Below are 20,056 nucleotides of genomic sequence, written 5' to 3'. Positions count from 1 at the left end.
GCCTCAGTGCTTCCTCTTTTTCGAGCTACCAACAGGCAGTCGTCATCTTCTCCCTCCTCCTCGTCATCCTGAAGGTGTTTGTCATGACCCAAACCGATGGGCTGCGACGAACACATGATACCTTACTCAATCGAATACCAACATAACATATCTTTTCGTATAATGCTATTAAAAGTAAATGAGACGGAAAGGCTATCGTATGATAACTAGAATAAAACATGTAATACCAACGTATACATAATACATATGGGCCTATAAGACCAAAATGATTACTCGCACATTAAACATAGTCCGACAAGACCATACAAACTTTCATGTACATGACATCTATCTACAAGCCTCTAAGAATACATAATACCATAAAGGTCGGGATAGGGTACCGCCATTCCAATCAATATATGTACTAATCATACAGACCAAAGAAGCAACTCCGGAGCAAATGGAGTGCACCAACACCTTTTGCTGAGCTGATAGCCTACTTGGAGGGATCTTATTCTGTCTAACGGGACCTACGGTCATGAAACACATCGTCCCCAGGCAAAAGGGACGTCAGTACGAATAATGTACCAAGTATGTAAGGCACATAAATGAGTATATAAAAGACATGGAAGAACATGGAGTAAATGACTCAACCTGTAAGTCTGGATAACTCTGTAAATCATGAAATACTTATAGTGTCATGCATATGCATATGAATATCATGTCGTGCATAGGTACATGTGTTTGTAACATCATGAAGCCTCTGAGGGCATCCCATCATATTATCTCGGCCATTGTAGGCAAAATTATCAACGTATACTAGCTGATCAGGTAGTGGTGCGTATATAACGCCATAACCTTTTCCATATCCCATATATATACACACACACATATATATACGCGTATATAACGCCATCTTGGTCATGGGCCAATGTACATGTATAAATGCGTGAAATTCATATGAAATACGTTAATAAAATCTCTCGGTACGTCATAAGACCATTATGCTTCTGATTAATATCATGAAATAAATTTTACCAACTTACGTATTTTTGAGACCCATGAACAGATGATAGAATAATATGATACATGGGGAATCAAGAACATAAACATCTCTAGTATTTTTATGAATAGAGTCATTTATGGAAGTTGTGCATTTTCTCATTTCATTCGTGTCGTATAAATCATGCCAAAAATAAAGAAGAAATAGCCTTAACATACGTGAGTCGGTTCTCCGAATAATCCCTCTAAATCCATACGAACTTATATAGCTGATATGAACACAACGAAAGCAATCACTCTATATGCAGAAGATGCTCGTTACTTTGGGTGAGCTTTTAGGCTTTATTATTTTTACAGTTCATATCATCAAATTTGGTATAGACATAATTTATCGTAGTTTAAATGGTTAAAGGTTTCTAATCATTATAGCCGTAAGTGTGAGCTTTAGAGTTTTTCTAGCTTATGTGAACTCATGTTTTTTTAAGAATAAATATGTCTCTTCTTTATTAATGAGTATGACTCATGCTCTTTAAGACTTGCCACTTAATCATAGTGATTTATGAGTCACAAACCTTAGATGGGTTTGCTTCCACGTTATGTATTTTGGTCCAATAATTAACCACCAATTATCTTAATTAATTGTTAATCTCCCACTAAAATCAATAAATACTCAGTTATCCACATAATTAAGAATTATCTCAAGTTACTTATAATATTACTCACTTTTAATATACCTTATACACCTTACTATCATGGCCATATGGTACCTTGTATGGTACTAGCCCATAAATACCGGGTATTTTAGCTCGGGTTGTATTTTATCCTAAAATATCAAACTTCGATAAAATTTATTTTCTTCGATTTGTCTACCCTCTCACCTTCACGAATTTACTCATCACTTGTTTGAAATAACATAATACTTGTAATCTCAAAATAATCTCATTCTCGAACTTACGTCGATTAACTTATAACGAAACTTTAACATACGAAAATGCGGGATATAAAATCTCATTTTTCGAGCTTCAATCAATTTACTTATGTCGTACTTTTACGTACGAAAACATGGGATGTAACAGTGTTGGACCGCTCCTGCAGATAGGGTCGCAGGATCGGCCCTAGGCTTTCGAGCCTTACTTTTCTTGGGCTTTAGGGAACTCGCAAGCGAAGCCCTTTTCCGTTTCTTCTCCTTGGTTGGCTTTGGGATTTCTTCTTCACCGGGCGGGGGCGGCCGCATAGCAACGAAGTCTCCGAGGCCTGCATAAGATTTAACTTAGTATATTCACTGAGAAACACCAATATATGAACAAGGGAACTCACCATAGTTTTTAGCTTCCCACCGACCCTTGGCCAAATAACACCAATTGTGTTTCGCGTATGAAGAGGTAGAGGCAAGTTGTCGGACCCAACCTGCAAGGTCAGGAATCGCACCAGGGAACCAAGGGGCAGCTGCATCATAAAAAAAGGGAGTTAAATCGAGGAAGAATAGGGAAGCAGAATGGTAATCATCATCGATAAGTTGTACTTACGTTTCATGTTCTACTCATCGGGGAATGACATCCTCTCAGCTGGAATCAAGTCAGAAGTCCTGATTTGGACAAACCGGCTCATCCACCCTCGGTCTTTGTCCTCATCGATGCTAGAAAATAGCAACTTCGAGGATCAATGCTGGAGCTTTATCAGACCGCCTCGATAAAGGCGAGGGCTATACAGTCTGATTAGGTGGTCGAGGGTAAAGGGCATCCCCTCAATCTGGCCCGAGAAGTACCTGATCAAATTGATGATGCGCCAGAAAGAAGGGTAGATATGACCAAGTGTCACCTGATATTGGTGGCAGAAATCAAGAATGACTAGATCTACGGGACCCAGTGATGGATCTACGGGACCCAATGTGAAAGGGTAGGTATACACACTTAAGTACCCTATTTTATGGGTGGTGATGTCCTCTTCGGGGTAAGGAATCACGACATCCTTACCCCCAATTACAATCCTCTTTCACCTGCTTAAATTCATCTTCAGTTATCAGGTAGAAGTATCGAGGCATGGGCTCACATCGGCCTGGAACCGATGCAGACTTATTGATTTTCAAATCGGAAGTTAGCTCGCATGGCCCGAGAATACATTCCTCGATACGAGGTGGCACCGTCGTTCTACCTATGGCCGGCCACGATGATAAGGAAGCTTTTTCTTTCTGAGGAACGGTTTTAGATGTTTTGGTCATTACTATTGAGAAATTCAAAGAAGAGAAGAAGTTGATGTTGTAGCAAGAACATGTTGAGGAAAGGATGAACTCAGGAAAGATGAAAAAGCTAGTGAAGGTTTGAGAAGGATTTGAGAAGTAAAGATTGTAAAAGTTGTAAAATTGACCTATTTATAGTGGTTGTTTTAACGGTTTGGGGAAGCCAACGGCTGACCATCATCCGCCTTCAATTAATGGCCTTGGGAACTATGCAGACAAGACCTTTCAATCACTTCAGTCGCTGACGTCACGAGATTGACATCATGATCGAGGCATCGGAGGATCGAGGAACAATCGTTTCTTATCATCTTACTCTAAGAAACGCGGGGACTATCTGTATACGGTTGAAATCAGGTATGCCCGATTTCACGGGATCGAAGAGTCGCTTCAAGCCCGAGTTCAGGATGGGTCGAGTTTGAGGCCGATAGACTAAGCCCGAGCTCGATGACAAAGTACAAGACTCGAAGACCGGAGTACGTGACGAGCACCGAAATCGAGTATGACCAACCCCGAGATGATGCTATTATGGGTTTGTTACAGAAGAGCATGATTTCTCCCCACGTCTCCAAGGTCATGGCGTAAATTTCGGAATAGATTCGTACGAGTTAGTACAAACTCGTACGAATCCGTACTAGGCGATTAGACAACTGTCCTAATAAGATTCCTTTCTGTAAATAGAAATGTACCTCATTTAGGGTTCCCCTACTATGTAAAGGGGAGCCCAATCATTTGTAACCATCATCAATCATTGTCAAAAGAATATACTCTCTTACTTTCTTGTTCATTACTCATCAGAGTTGCCTCTTAACTTTATTGTCTTTATTTTACTGTTCTTGTTGACCAACCTCGAGGCCATCCCAGCTCAAGGTCGAGACCTGCTTAAATATTGGTTTGATTCAACTTATCTCCTTAACTTATACGTTTGATTTCTTGGTTATTAATTAGTATTGAATTAAATCACATATCTTTAAAATCATACACAAGTTTAGTTATTACTCGTATTTCCGAGATAAACAGCATGTAAATTTGTTTCTCAATTTTGATCACATTCCCTATAAGCCAGGCTTAGAAGTTAGAACACATGTACTTACTAGATCGCTAGACGGTTCAATCAGAAGGGGAGATGCACATCCATGCAATTACGGAAGAATTTCTTTGGTCCAACAGCATTAAAATATGAGATATTTCCATTCTTATACACTATTTGAAATCTTATTACGAAAAATATTTATGTTTTGGTATTTATCCAATCTAAGCATATTTTAGTTACAAAATATATACAATCCACCTTAAAAGGCTCCTAAATCCATTATTTGTGCGTCCAATTAAGGGATTTAATTACACCATTTTTTATTTTTTTTTTCTCTCCTCTTCTCTTTCCTATTTTTCTTTCCCTTAATATACGGTAATCATGGAAGCTATTATTCTAAGTTAAATTAAACGATGAAATTCTTTTCATTGTTGGGGTATATACCCAAAGGGGGTCAGTTCTTTTCTCTGTAGTTTCAAGGATTAAGACCACCTATTTAGGTCATCTTCTTGTAACTTAATTCTCACTCCATCACAAGGTTCTTTCCGAAACAGACCAGTAATGTTAACTCCTCTTTTGATAAAATGGTTAAGTTGCTGTCAAGACTGATATCACTTTTAAAATTGGTGAAATTTTAATTTACCTTTAAAGTCAAACTAGAACACTGTCTAGAGAAGCAACAATGGTATATTGGTGAGTATATACATACATCAATTTCAACTGTTTCTCTGGCCAAACAAATTCTGACCTGTGAGAGAAACATTTAATATATATATACATATAAATAACATAATACAATTTTTCTACATAGTAAAAATAAATTTCATAAAACTAATTATATATTGTACAACTTATTTACAATTTTGATATATTATTTTTACCCAATTATATGACTACAATATCATACAACTTTAAATACAATTTTTATACAATATTATTCAACTTTCATACAATATTTAAATAAAAAAATGTATATAAACAACATAATATAATTTTCTACAACTTTACTACAATTTCGTAAGTATTATGTATGTCATGTCTTCTTCTCCTTCTCCTTCTTCTTCGAGTTTTAATCTGAAATTCAGCAAAAATCAAATCTAATCTTCACCAAAACACCCCCAAAATTGAGATATAAACTCCAAATCATATTCCCAATTATTTGCAACAACACCCAATCCAAACAAATGATGGTTTTTGAAAACCCAAATTCGAACTCAAAGCTTCAAAGCTTTTTAATGGTTGTCAATGGTAGAATTGCTGCTCTGTTTTCCTTTGTTTTACATTACTGGAATTAGGGATTGAGAGATAGAGGAGACATAAAGAGAATTGTCAATTGTTTGCAACAACACCCAATTCACACAAATAATATTTTTGAAAATCCAAATTCGAATTCAAAGCTTCAAAGCTTTTTAATGACTGTCAATGGTGAAATTGTTGCTCTCTTTTCCTTTGCTCTACATTACTAGATTTAGGGATTGAGAGATAGAGAGATAGAGAGATAGAGAGAGAGAGAGAGAGCATGAGGAAGAGAGAATAAGGATGAGAAATAATTGATTCCTAATATAAATAGATACTTATTTAATTTCTAAAATGCATATAATTGGTAAATTTGTATATAGGATGTAATTAAATTAAAAGTTGTGTATGAAGGGTAATAAAGTTTCCAATAATGTATAGGTATGTAAAAATTCCTTGAAATATTATTAACAATATAGTAATAACAAAAAAATGGTGTACATATATCTTAAATAAATACTACTCCCTCTGTTCACTTTTACTCGTCCACCATACTAAAAATATATTTTCACTTTTTTACTTGTCTACTATATTAAATCAAGAGAAAGATAATTTTTTTTTTTCCGGTTTTACTCTTATCATTAATTACTCATTTTCAAAATTATTCCCAAGCCTTTTGAAATGTTATTATTATTAGGAGTTATATGATAAAATACATATTACAATTATTATTCCTTAAATGGAGTGAAAAGTTTAAAGCGGACAAGTAAAAGTAAAAAGAAGAGTACTATATATAGAGGGAGAGAATGGGAAAGTCAAAGCAAGGGCAAGAATGTAATCAAAAAGACAAATAAATTTAAGGTAGAGAATGGTTGCGGCAAAGTTATATGACACAACGCAATGGTTCCAACTCCTATATAAATAACTCTCCAACTTCCTCCCAACTTACTATAAACTGTTCTTCCCAACCATCCGATCAAACTTTCCGCCGTCGCCCGGCGTCACAATTAATTCCATCCAAAATAACATGAAGAAATCAGGATTTTTAGCAGCCTCTCTTTCTGCTGCTGCCATCTCTTCTACTACCACAACCTCTTCTTCCAAAGTTCGAATTTCTCTTCATCAGGTTAGACTTCAATTTGTTTGTAATTTCGTTCTCTCATGTTTTTGCATCACTTGAATGTCGAGAGAAAGTTATCTTCTTTTATTTGAGCAACTGTAAATTTGTCTATGTGTGGCTTATAAATCACGTGTTCGAACAGTAGAAGTAGTCAGTAATGCTTGCAATAGATTAGGTTGTCAGTATGACACACCCTTTGGGTGCGACCCTTCGACTCTTCCATTGATCTTGCATAAACACCGGATACCATATGCACCAGGCTGTCACTTTTTACCATGTAGCATATAAAGTAATAGGTCTTGAATTTGGACTTTGATCATTTAATTAATATGTGTGTTCCTATTAAAAGGGCGCATCCACTGAATTTAAATCTTGAATTCTCTTTTATTTTCAGGATGATAGTTTGAAGAAAAAGGATGGAAATTGTTCAAAGCCTGTGAAATCATCACCATCTTCAGATAATTTTGCGCCCAAATTTGATGGATTGAGGTTTATTGAGACGCTGGTCACTGCTCACAGATAAGTTTACAATTGGCAAATCAAAAAAAGTTTTGGATTGCTGGATAGTAGGAGTATAGTAGATATAAGAGATTAAAAAAAAAATTGTATGATAATTGATACAAATAGCCCATCAACGACGACTCTATTAAGGGCTAAATTCTCTGAATTTGTACTAAAATTACACAATAGTTTCAAGGATCAAAGTTCCAACAAATTCTTTCTTTCATCTGTTTCTGGTTGTAATTTTTATTTTTATTTTTAATTTGGGGGAAACCCCAGATGAGGAAATAGTGATCAAGATGATAACTCCAATTTGACTGAAACTCAAACTCGTTATATTACAGTTCATATTTGTTGTCCTGATTTAATGGATCTTTGTGCTGGTTTTGTACTTCTAATTTTATGTGCAAATGTTGGACAATGACTATAGCTTTGACCACCTAATGTACTTTTTTACGTGGCGTTTAATGGCATGACGTATATCACTCTTTTTCAGAAAATTAATGCAATTATTTTTGTAGTACATGTGCTTTAATTTGCGCACAACCATTTCTGGGAGGAAAATATGTAGCACAAAGGAAAAAGAAAAGGGAAGTGAAATATAAAAAAATAATGAATTGAAAAATCTGAAAAAGCTAAAATAACTGCATAAGATTAGTTAGGCTGGTAGTCAAATAGGTGCAACGTCACAAATTCATTTCTGCAAGTGGCTTTTATTTTTTTTTCTAAAAGCATGTAATTACATTTTTATGACCACTTGCTCTTCTAACCAAGTATCAGGGAAAAAAATTGGTCATATTATTGTACAATTCACTCGAAATACTTTTGTCTAGAAATATATTCCTTTGGAAGTTTGTTACAGTAGATGTTTGAATATGCACTTAATCGGTAAGCAAGAGGGTTCAAGTCACATACACTTTCAAGTTTCAAAGACCAAGTACTTTTACGGTTTCGTTAAATATTCACCTATATCGGATGTTTATACTAAATCATAGTAAAAATGATAATATATAGTAATTAATTATAATTAACGATGACTATATTTGTAACGACGAGTGTCGTGCATTTACGAGGTTTGTCTAAACACCCAATACGGGTAAATTTTTACTGCATCGATAAATACTTACATGCATCGAATGTTGCACTAAATCACACTAATCTACCATGGTTAGTAATTGATTAAGGTGATGGTGTGCATTACTCCCTCCGGTCTACAATAAGTGACCAATCTGCTTTTTTATTTTGGTCCAAAATAAGTGTCAATTTATATAATCAAGAAAAAATTCAATTTGTTTTTACAAAATTATCCTTATGTACGTATCCTTAAAAAGTTTTCTTACTCCTCACATTAAATATTTAATTAAGGATAGTGTAGTCATACTAAGTATTTTTGTATAGAATTTAGTATTTTCTTAATGGGCGTGACCAAAATAAATTGGTCACTTATTGTGGACCGGAGGGAGTACTTAACTATAATTTTATGATAATCATGCTTGTAAAGACATGTGAACCCTCACTTGACTATGATCACAATTCGACCACAGCCCCACTTTTGACGAAGAACACAAGTCGTTCTTTAATCAACACTAAAACCTGCCCAATGCCTAGCCTTAGTCCCTTTTGAAACCCTCACGTTTCACTCTTGTTTCTCACTTAAACTTCACACGAAATTGCACACACCATCTGACTAAGTCTAAAGGCACCTATTTATAGCACATAGGCAAGCCTTTAGGACTTGACAACACATGGACACTTGTTGTCTACAGCTTTTGCCACTTGTCGTGCTAAGACTAAATATGTTCTTATCTTGTAGTTGACATCCCCAACTACATAGGCCATGTTCTACACGAAATTGTAGTGGATACAAGCATAAATCAGACAGGGTAAAGGTGGTTACGAAAAGGAAACAGCCAACTGCTTTGGCATGTGCACTGCATGTGCCCTTTTGACTTGGTCAGTTGATGCACGCCCAAGGATGGCATTGCGCCCAGCCTTGGCTCATTTTGACATTGCTCCGCACCAATGCCTTATCCGCAATCCGCCGCCCATGATTTGGCCGCATATGCCCGATGCCATTGCCGCCCGCACATGCCTTGGCCGAGTTTCTGCCTTGCCCATGTCAACCCTTGTTTCACCTATGTCATTGCTCGTATTTTCCTTCACATAGCCTTGCCTTAGCTATTGAAAGACTTTGCCATCATCCCGCACTGCCGTACTTTAGCTTAGCCCGCACTTGGTGCTGCCATAACCCGAAGTGCCCGTGCCACCGACTTTGGCGCGCATGTTGTGCCATGTCGCCCCAACTTTGCCCACACTACCTTGGCAAGCCTTTGCCAAGCATGTCTTGCCTACCCCAAGACCTTGGCCAATACTTGCCCCCAACAGCCCGCATGACATTGTCTTGTCCATTGCCCGCATGATAGTTTTGCCCACACATAGGCCAATAGCAAGGCCATCACGCCCAATCCTTGCCATAGTTGTGCCACGCCCGATGTCAAAGAGTCAGTCGTGCATTTACGAGGTTGGTTTAAACATTTAATGAGGGTAAATTTTTATCATGTCGATAAATACTTACCTGTACGGAATGTTTACACGAAATCATACTAACATACTATGGATAGTAATTAATTAAGGTGATGATGTGCATTAATTAACTATAATTTAGTGATAACTATACTTGTAAAGATATGTGTCGTACATTTACTAGGTTGGTCTAAACACATATAAATTTGTACCATGTCTAAACGTGGCTTCTTGAAACATTCATCATTAAAACTTCTCAGTGTTCCTTTTTATAATGTCATTGTCATTGGAGACCAACGACATCGATTTGATGAAAGAGTGCGCCTAGCTTGCAAAACGCTTTGTTACTCTCGTTGTAAAGAAAATCTGGCATTAACAAAAAAATACTTCCTAAAAGCTAAGTTGGAAATCTCTATGGAATTATGATAAGATTGGAAGTCAATACAGATTCTTTCTGATTCGCTATTACATTTATTTGTAGGGGGGAAAATGAGATACGAAAAAGTTTGTTAAATGTTACATCTTTTCCTAATATAAAGTAAAAATGTATTAATGGTTGTCTATCAAACTTAATTATGGCTATAGTCCTACTAACAAGGCAGCTGAACAGATTAATAGTTTGGCATATCTTTCATAATAAGGGCAAAAAAGAAGCCACGAAAGCTGCATCTCAATTACAAAAGTTTAATCCTTGTTTAACTTCGAAGAATTTGCTTTAATTTTGTTTTTGCAAATTAACAAATTAGGACATGTGTATATTTGAACGAACGACTTGACCAAAAACTTCTTAATATCGCACAAAATCTAACGAAGAATATGACCTGAGAATAGAACCCACACCTACGTCCTACTAAAATTAAAAAGCATATGCTTATTCAGCTATGCTATTCATATCAGTTCCCCCACTTTCTTTATGAGGATGAGCATCTTCTTGATCCTTTTTTTTTTCTATCTTTACACCTGTTACATCCCTTGGACGCTAAATTGTGCCATAAAGCTTTCAGTATATCCCAATTTCGAACAAACAAAAAGATAGAGACAGGCTATTTTAGTAACAACTGCCCTATGGACATCAAGTCAATCTAATCCGACTAGACATTGATCCATGATTGAAGGAGATGTCCACCCTTCGGTTATTAGTAGTAGTTGATATCATCCTTATTAAAATGAATCTCATGTTTTACTCATAATTAAAAAATTCAATAATCGATCCTATGGACTTATGTGATCTCACGACAGGGAATAGTTTATAGGATCAAGTAACTTGGTACTGATCAAAGCTTTCTGTCATTACTACGTGTATTTTTTTTAATGATGAACCCAATACAACAAATTATGGATCTAAAGAGCGTATAGATTGATATCAGGAGAAGAATTATAAGTAGAGCAAAAGTCGGATCTAAGATCTAAAATTAGTGCAGAATATCTTTATAAAGAAATAAAGTTAGCTGTTGCAGCATCAAGCGTCATTTGCATTCTGGAGAGCTCAGAACCCTAACCTGATTTATTTTAAACATCAATCGATTCCCTTCTCAAAAACCATTGCTTCTAATGAAAGGATTTTAAAGTATAACCAAGAAAACAAAAGCAAAAACAGAGGATTCCGAGTATGCTCATTACTCAAGAACCAACTGTTGTTCCTCTGATGTCTATTTTATATGACTACCACCAGCAGTTTCATGACATTTTCTTTTGTAACTCAAAGACTGTCCCTACTAACATGGAGAACAGCATACCTATACGGAGACAGTTTCATGACAGTTCGTGACAAAAAAATTGTTTAAGAACCGGGAAAATCAAAACTGTCCAAAATGATCTGGATCTTCTGAGCTCAAACTGGTTATTCTTTCTCTATGAAAACATGTTAGTCCTATTGACCGTCTGCTCTGTGTATGTGGCATAGCATCTTCAAAATTGCTGATGTCAATCTGCCAGAAAGGTGAAAAACAACTGCTGCTATTCTTAAAGGATGTCGCGATTGTGTCTTTGTTTACGGGTGATGGACCTACCCATGCGAAGCCGTCGAGCTGTAAGTGCTTCTAACAAAACTTCCACTGCATCTTCAATTGCTTTAGCCTGTTTATCCAGTCCATAGGAAACAAAATTTGGAAGGTCATGCAGCTCATCGAGGAGGCCTATTGCCGCTGCTGCTGTACATGTGCGATCCCATGATGGTTGCGGTCTTCCCTTGGCCAATACATTACACATGAGTTAGGAAAGGCAGAAAGGCAAGTACTAAAGAGGAACGAACACAAAAATAAGCTGCAGTTCGGATCATGTGATTCACCTGAGTTTATGCATCAAGGATGCTCCTGTGTTCAGCATTATGCAAGGAAGCTCATCACCCCACATTAACTCGTACCGGTCCTAACAATTAAATATCTAAGATCAACTGTTTTTCTTTGGGAAATTGATCCACGTAATCAGAACTTAAATGAACCCTAAAAGGAAGGCAACTTTGGCATGACAGAAGAACTAAAGAATACTGTGAATAACTAGTTATACAAAGTCACTCATCTCTATCCAACTAACAATCTTGTACTTTTAATACACGTGGTTCTCTTTTGTTTACCTTATCTATTAAAGCAAAGCAAAGTACAATGTAATTTTCTAAGGGACGGAGGGGAACTTTGGCATGATAAGAGAAATACTGTGAATAACTCGTTGTGCCAAGGCACTCATTTGGATCCAACAATCTTGTACTTATACATGTGTTTCTCTTTTGCTGTATTGCTAAATGTTTAACCAATAACAATGTACTTCTCCGTCATCAGAAGGGAAGGGGGTTCTCTTTGGTGGATTGAAGGCATTTAAGTTCTCCAATACACAGTAGAGGATTGAGTATCAGGGATTTGAGGGTCTTCAATAGGACCCTCTTGTACGTGGCTTTGAAGGTTCGGACTGAGGAAGATATGTATTGGAGAGTACTCAAAGACAAGTATGGAGTGGATACAGGCAGATGAAGAACCCCTGCTATAACTAGTCCATAACTCCATAGCTCAGTTCTTTGGAGAGACATTAACAAAGGGATGGGTGGACTTTTATAAAATATTAGGGGAGAGGATACGTTTGACTGCAGTGATATGTTTCTCAATATCAGGTTTTCGCAGATGTTCTCCGTCTCCACGGGAACAAAAAAGGAAAGTTTGGCTAAGGAGATGAGGAGAGCAGGGGTTGAGGCCTTTTGAGGTATCCAGCTTAGAAGGTAGAATGGAAGAAGTTGGAGACAGGTGGAATTGGAAAGAGAATGGTGGTAATTTTACTGTAGAATCATTTTACATGTTTTACATAAGAGGGAATAAAAAGCGATCTTAAATTATCAGGAAAAATGATTACATATTGAGAGATAGAATTGCCAGTCTCTAGATAACTATTACTATATGCCACTTACAGGTGTGCCCTTTTCTGTCAATAGAACTTACTTTCACCCATCAAAATAACTTTTATACAAGTAAAACACAAGAGTTTTTTTAACTTCTGTACACTGAAGATGCAAGAGTTCTGCAATTTCAGCTCTTATACAAATTAATTGTCTTTTTTTCTCCAGATAGAGCTTTATTAGCAAATTTATGTGCTCTAACATGCAGAGCTGCAGTTGAAATCTGTGCATAAATAAGTATGTGAAAGTAACAAGTTATCATCACAAGACGCAGAAGCTTTTTCAATGTCCAATAATATAATCTCATTAATCTAATTGGTTAAAACTTAAACCTCAATCTCAATTTATTATTTCCGTTCTTTTTCTTTTATCTCTTCTTTTTTACGTGCTGATGAAAAAGTTCGTCGCTTCATAATGAAAACTTGATTTTAAAGCAATAAAGAGTTACATTTGCTGGCTGAAGTACCTTCAAACGGCTGAACATTGCACCCGAATTGCTCCAGGTCCCATCAATTAGAATAAAATTCAAGGAATGGCCTCCATCTGTCTACAAATAGCAGCATAAACGTCAACACTCATGCAATGGAAAATGAGAATATCACATAGACAAGTTGACAGGATTGATCGCCATCACATGGTTTAAGCAGCAAAAGTACACTCACACTACCATTGTATGAAATATTATTAGCAACCACATGTTCAAATAAATCTGCATGGCACCATGAAAATACACGCTTAATAATCATTATAATGACTCTTTCAGTGCACTTCATCAAAGTAGCCAGCCCATACTTTTAGCCAAGGATAAAGGATGACTACTTAGTAGTAAGGACCCTCCACCTCCAAATATAAAGTGGGAGTGAGTCACCAAGGGAGCAAAAAAGTGGAGAGGCCCTTGTAGGCTGCTAAGTAAGGCGGATTTGGGAGGGTAGAGTATATCATAAAGAGAATCTTTCGCTTGATGGAAGAAAATAGCTGAATCTTCCTCTTTCTTGAGAAGAGAAAGGGAAGTACCACCAAATTATATCTCCAAAGCTCCCTTATGGGTAATTCCATTATTTTCTATTATGGAAATTATTTGGAAGACTTTTCACTTTCCTCAAAGTCTCAAATAATTGCTTCCAGAAAAAGAAGCAGGTGAATGACTCTCCATTCCTACATTTGCTTCCCTTTGTCACCTTGTCAATGACAACTTGGCCATATTTCCATGTCAAAAGTAAGGGTAGCGTACAGTTTCAGGAGGGCATTCTACATGTGAAAAAGAAAGCTCGGCCATGCTATCCTTGACAGACTTCGCTGGTGCATTCTTGTTGGGATAAAGGCACCAAACCTTATCTTTTCCTGAAAATAATGTAAAATGCGAATCAAAAGCTAAATTCCCTGCAGGATCTGCCAAAAGTGAGAACAGAATACACAGCATTTTCCTAAAACAGAATACATAACATCAACTTAGCTCCATAAGCAATCTTCTTCTTTGATGCTACATGAATGGGGTCAATCATAATGAAGTATTCTGCTAATTTTGACAAAACGGGAAAGAACTGTGATCATTCCCTCGTTATCATTAACATTTAAACATGGCATCAAACTTCAGTTTGCCTGTACCTACTGCTCTTCAATACATCGTAGAAAATTAACCCCAACAAGTCCATCGGATGACTAAGATAATAATTGTTTTTTTTCTTATTGTCCAAGCGAGAAATTGTCGGAAAGAATTGATCAAAACTGATAAACATGCTAAAAACAATTACAAGGGAAACTAACAAAAAAGTAGCAAAATTTTCTACTAAAGTAGACTCGTCGAAGATGTGGTGCCCCAGGTATCTTTGACATTTCCATGACTCCTGTGTGGTAGAGACAGAGCACCCACCTAGTTATTTGCTCAAAGGAATGTACATGCATACATGCCTAATTCAATAGTTCTCAAGAAATCTCAAATCTGTCTCAACACTCGCATACCAGTCTACCAGACACATGCTTACAAAGTTGAATTTGGTAACTACTGGTTTTGAATTATTGGTTAACTAACAGATTGTATAGTATTGTAGCTATTAAAATGTAATTTTTAGTTTCCATACCTGTTTTTGGGACACAGATGGTCACAGGTACTAGGGCACAACCTCTCACACTCTTGGCTAAATTACATAATGCGTATCATTTTACCAACCACAACAAGAGGTCTACTCCAAAATTCTGTAGTAAGCAACCTTTTTCATACAAAACATAAGCATCCATTTTTGGAATCATGTGGTAGTTACGAGCACTTTTCTGACAACTTCAAGGGATTATACTTGGACAAGCTCTCTAGCTGCTTCATTCGACTAGAGTATTAAATTACCAAACAAATTAAAATAAAATGAAGACCTGCAAGCTTCAATGCACCCCCCATCATTTCCTCATGTTCAGCTATTCCATAGAGGCACAAAGTAGCAGCTTGAATGCCAAATACTTGCCACAACAACTTCCCTGTGTTATTTTGTCGCAAGAAATCCTGCAAAAGAACAAATTGATATTCATATAAACATTCTTATACAGGAAGAATTAAGTGTGAAATAAGAAGAAAATGAAAGGTTGTAAAGGAAAAACAAGAAAAAGGATAGAAAGAAAAGTTCGTACCTTTGGATGCATATACAACCAAAACCGTACTCGATGCCAAAGAGGACATGAAATAAGTTTTGAGCACATACAATCTTCTGAGGGAAGCCAGCACTTGAAAAATTTACAACAGAAACAAAACCAGATGTGATACCATCAAAACCTATTTGTTTGTCAAACAAGAAAAAACAAAAGAAATTTTCTAAGGCAAAATGTGCAGATCACAACATACTTATTCTTTATGCTTTCATGCAGAATATATCTCACACAAAATACAAGAATAAAATCTTAAAACATAACATTGATGTGTCAAGCAAATAGTTTACCTTCTGACAAAGGTAACCCCTACTTCCAAGCACACGACATGCAATTTGTCGAGCTGAAAAGAATTGGAGTTTCGTTTCTGAATCACCTAAAGACTGATATGTTGCTCTATGCTTTTTATCCTCTTGCACCTTGAAGTCACCCTAAGGATCAGAACAGAATTATGAGCTAATAATAATCAAGTAATTATGAAAGAGGCAAACAAACCCGAGGTAGAGCAATGAAATTTCTTAAAGAGAATAGGTAGTCATTATGAGGTCACCCGGCACCGTATATATTTATTTAGCATTACTTCCACTTTGTCATATATTTGCAGGGGCGGAGCTATAGCAGTGGGTGCGGGTTCGGGCGAACCCAGTGACTTTTTCTTGAACCCTGTATTGTATTGAAAAACTCATAGCTTAAATAAAAATATGTCACGCCGAACCCAGTAACAAAATGCATCTGGGTACAGTGGTAAGGGCCGTGGGTTCTCATGGAAAGCACACAGGTTCGAGTCCCCTTGAAAGCAACACATTTTTTTGTGTTTTTTACCAAGTTTTCTTTTATTTTTTTCAAAAAAAAGAAGCACAAACTAATTATAAAATAGAACGAAACGACAAAGCTCTAAACAAAGGAGCCTACTGGTTTCCTTGCAAAATCAGAATTACACTTTTCCTTTTTTGTAAACAAAAGCTCCTCCAAAATACTAAAACAAAAGAAAAAAGATGCATCTTCACAAATTTGCACCCAAATCAAAAAAAGTTAGGGTTCTGTTGTTTAGAACCCACACACTTCATATCCTAACTCTGCCTCTGTATATTTGATCTCTCTTTCCGTGTATGAAGTGAATAAAAGCTGAGAGGTCAAAAAACTTTAACTCCAAAATGTACTTTACCGCAATACCGCTTAATCCAATTTTATCTTTTTCCAATATTATTCATTTTCTCAAGGTAACATCATTGTTTTTTCATTTAAAATCATCAATTTTATGTATATTGTATTTAAATTTTATATAATACTAGAGTAAAATTAGACTAGATATACCAAGTGAGTTTTTCATTTCGCACATAGAAATACCACAAGTTACTGTAACAATTGGGTTGTCAATAAAGGATCTTTACTATATCGTTGTTATAAAATGGAGAAGTGCAATGCATGTTCTACAGCAAAGATGCAAGACCAGCAATATCACATGAGAGTGAATGTTAGGCCTTTGAGATCCAACTTACACAAATTGAATGTTGCAAGAATGCAAATATTAAGATGAATTTGTAATTATATAGGAGGAGAAGATTTTAAGTGATCACATCCAACAAAGGGTGCAAATTGCACAGAAAGAGTGAAAATAGCACATGTAGAGGATAAAGTTGTGGGAGTATTTTCAAAATTTTAAATAGCCATATGTCTTTTTATTTTACAAAGTGTCCTATCTATTTCCAAGTGGCTTCTTGCATGAAGCCTTAAAGCCAAGTGTTGAAGGGCTTTGACAAGTGGCTATGCAAATCTACCATGTGTCTTCATGCATGGAAGACTAGGTACACTTGTTAATATTAAAGCCAAGTGGACTAATATATTTGGACAAGTGTTGCTCTCCATACTTGTCATACATGCAACCTCCCTAATTGCCTATTGGACTAGCCATCATACTCACTCAATTCTCAACCGAGAATTCATCTTGCTTCTTCCTTCTTTATAGTTAGCTAAGCATTACTTTCTTCCTACATTCATTACCTATTATTATTAATTCTTCTCTCCAATTTTTGAACCTGCTGGATTTATTATTTGACTTTGCTGATTCCTGTATCCTCTAAATAAATAGAGGTAGGCTTGTTTAATCGTGGGGAAACATTTCACATTGCTGGAATACTTTCTTAGGACAGTGCCCAACACGACTCAAGCCAATTCGTGTATCTGCTCACAAATAATATTATTGCAGTATTGTTGTCATTTTCCCATGTCATTTCCCTACAAAAGTGAGGTCACCTAAGATGGTTGACCATGTATCATATAGACTTTTTGATTTACCGTTTCCACCATTGCGACAATATGATGATTTTAGTTGATAAAAGGATATGAGGTAGACCTAAATTCATATGAAACGGATGTGTCTTGAGAGATCTAAATATCTCAAAATCAATGCAAACCTGACAAAGAACCTAACATAATCGAAGTAAAAATTCCATATGAGTTAATAAACCTTAAAGCACAGGAGCTGCAAACACAGACATCTGCATACCTAGCAAACCCTACAGGGAAAGTGAGATTTAGATAAATTCTAATTTGCCTTCAAAGACAAATATTTAGTACTGGAATGAATTATACCAAAATAAAGAGCAATACTTGAAATGAAATAGACCTGATTCCTTACCAACCCTAATTCGTTTGGGATTGAGGCTAGTTGGTTGATATTAATAGAAATTGTTGTTAAAAACAGTTGAGAACATTTGGTTCAAGCAATTTGACAATCAACAATTAAACAGTCATCACTTTATCTAGTATCGACTAGTAGTACTACTGAATAAAGGGTCCATCAGAAAGCATTCTGCAACGGCAGAGATGAGTACACCCATTAGTGGCATTCAGCATTCCTACGTTTAGCATTGGATGTACTTTCTAGGCCCAAATCCAATAGCGTAAACTAGGAGTAAACCGTCAAGATAAAACTAACAAATTCACAATGCAAAAAATTGAGATTCTCTTTTTCTGACATTTTGATAGGGAAATCATCAAAGTTTGGCTAAAAAAACATTCAAATTTCAAAAATCGAAGTTTTTTTACCGAGAGTTTGCCGTGATTGCCACCAAAAATCATATCTGCATCACTATCTTTCTGCAAAAGCTTCAAGTCATCAACTACCTGAGTAACCATAGCGGGTATAGGAGATGTGGTACCCCACCCCTGCCATTCTTCAACGCTAATGGCAGCTTCTCCACTGCTGCTTACTTTGTGGGATTCTCTTGAAGGAGAAACAGAGGAATGCATTGTAGCTGTTGTTGTTGTAGACGTAATCGTTTTGCTGCAAAATTGATGCGGAAAATGGAACGAGCTTCTGAAGCTCAAGGGTCTTGTTGGAAAGAACAGCATCGTAATCGGTCAGTGGTGGGTGATTTTGGAATTTCCTTAACACTTTTACCCACTTTGGTTTAGATTCTCTTCCTTTGCATTTTGGGCCTGTAATATTGGGCTTAAATAGCACGGTCGAAAAATAATCATTATTTTGTTGTAACACGGAATGCTGAAATTCCAACACACGGAAAGTTCCAGCATAATATATTGGAGACTGGAGCATATGTGTATGAACTTCGAGCATATTATGCTGGACCAGTATATTATGTTAGAACTCCAGTATATTATGCTAGAAATCCAGTATATTATGCTGGAATATTTTTCGGATTTTGAATAGTGTTTTCATTCAAATTTATCTTTACATAAAAGTGGCTAAATTACTACTATTACTTTTAAAATTGTGGCTATTTTTCAATTACCACTTGTAAATCTGGCTATTTTTAAATTTCGAGCAGTGAACCCAACCTATATGTTATTAGCCCAACCCAAAATTAAAGGGCAAAATACAAAATTGGCCGGTTAGGCGAATTGCATTCTCTAGCCAAAAAGTACATAATATGTATATTTTTTGTATGTAATTCACATATATATAAAAAAAATATACATTTTGTTGGCTATATTTTTGGAAAATATACATTTCTCAAAATTAAACTCCTTAATCCATTTATGACCATTTTTGTCGTACATCATGGAACATTGTATATGCAATTCCACAAACTCTACCCTTTTGTTTTTTTGATAACCGTAATAGTCGAATCATCTTGTATGTACGTCGACTAATTCCACAAAGTATTTGCCACCTCGCACTAGCAACAGATACTCTTTTGTTTCCTTTCAATTTGTTGTACGTGCTATAAAAAAATAAAAGTGGATTCTATGATACAATATAGTATCTTCAAATGTAAATATATTTTAGAGGAGAAGCAAATGTGAGTAAAAAATATCGCGTCTATTAAATTGTAATAGAACACTTCATTCTCCTCGTTTTTAATATTGAACGTATTCTTCCCCTATTTATTACTTTCCTGCAAATAAAAAATAATGGAACAAGAGAAATGATAATTGACTTCCACATAGGAGAGA

At 36.1% G+C, this 20,056-nt stretch overlaps 1 protein-coding gene and 1 long non-coding RNA gene across 3 annotated transcripts; one reads left to right on the top strand and one right to left on the bottom strand.

The window, feature by feature from the left end:
* Positions 1–6,368: 6,368 nt before the first annotated feature.
* LOC138872532 (uncharacterized) lies at positions 6,369–7,502 on the top strand. The gene is made up of 2 exons (XR_011400914.1): positions 6,369–6,609; positions 6,998–7,502. It is a non-coding gene; the product is annotated as an uncharacterized lncRNA (long non-coding RNA).
* Positions 7,503–11,109: 3,607 nt separating this feature from the next.
* LOC104247967 (uncharacterized) lies at positions 11,110–19,039 on the bottom strand. 2 transcript variants are annotated; one of them, XR_011401040.1, is made up of 8 exons: positions 18,686–19,039; positions 15,928–16,068; positions 15,623–15,715; positions 15,371–15,497; positions 14,238–14,347; positions 13,473–13,549; positions 11,915–11,994; positions 11,110–11,809 (listed from the first exon to the last, which is right to left on the bottom strand). XR_011401040.1 is itself a non-coding variant. In XM_009804133.2 (8 exons), exons 1-8 carry the CDS (start codon positions 18,989–18,991, stop codon positions 11,590–11,592), a joined length of 1,158 nt encoding a protein of 385 aa, XP_009802435.1. In that variant the 5' UTR covers positions 18,992–19,036; the 3' UTR covers positions 11,170–11,589. The 2 variants fall into 2 exon arrangements, 1 of the variants encoding a protein (XP_009802435.1); XM_009804133.2 differs by having other exon boundaries at positions 11,170–11,809; positions 13,473–13,553; positions 18,686–19,036.
* Positions 19,040–20,056: the final 1,017 nt, after the last annotated feature.

Source organism: Nicotiana sylvestris, chromosome 7 (genome assembly GCF_000393655.2).
Source record: "Nicotiana sylvestris chromosome 7, ASM39365v2, whole genome shotgun sequence".
In the NCBI taxonomy this organism is placed as follows: domain Eukaryota; kingdom Viridiplantae; phylum Streptophyta; class Magnoliopsida; order Solanales; family Solanaceae; genus Nicotiana; species Nicotiana sylvestris.
Note: the sequence above shows the minus strand (reverse complement) of the source record. Positions and strands in the feature narration are given on the sequence as shown.

Coding starts and splice junctions, on each gene's coding strand:
- LOC104247967 (XM_009804133.2), bottom strand. CDS start 18,991: ATGCTGTTCTTTCCAACAAGACCCTTGAGCTTCAGAAGCTCGTTCCAT. Junction 11,995..13,472: donor CAATGTTCAGCCGTTTGAAG/GTACTTCAGCCA, acceptor TTTAATTGTTAG/GACCGGTACGAGTTAATGTG. Junction 11,810..11,914: donor TCCTTGATGCATAAACTCAG/GTGAATCACATG, acceptor GGCCAAGGGAAG/ACCGCAACCATCATGGGATC.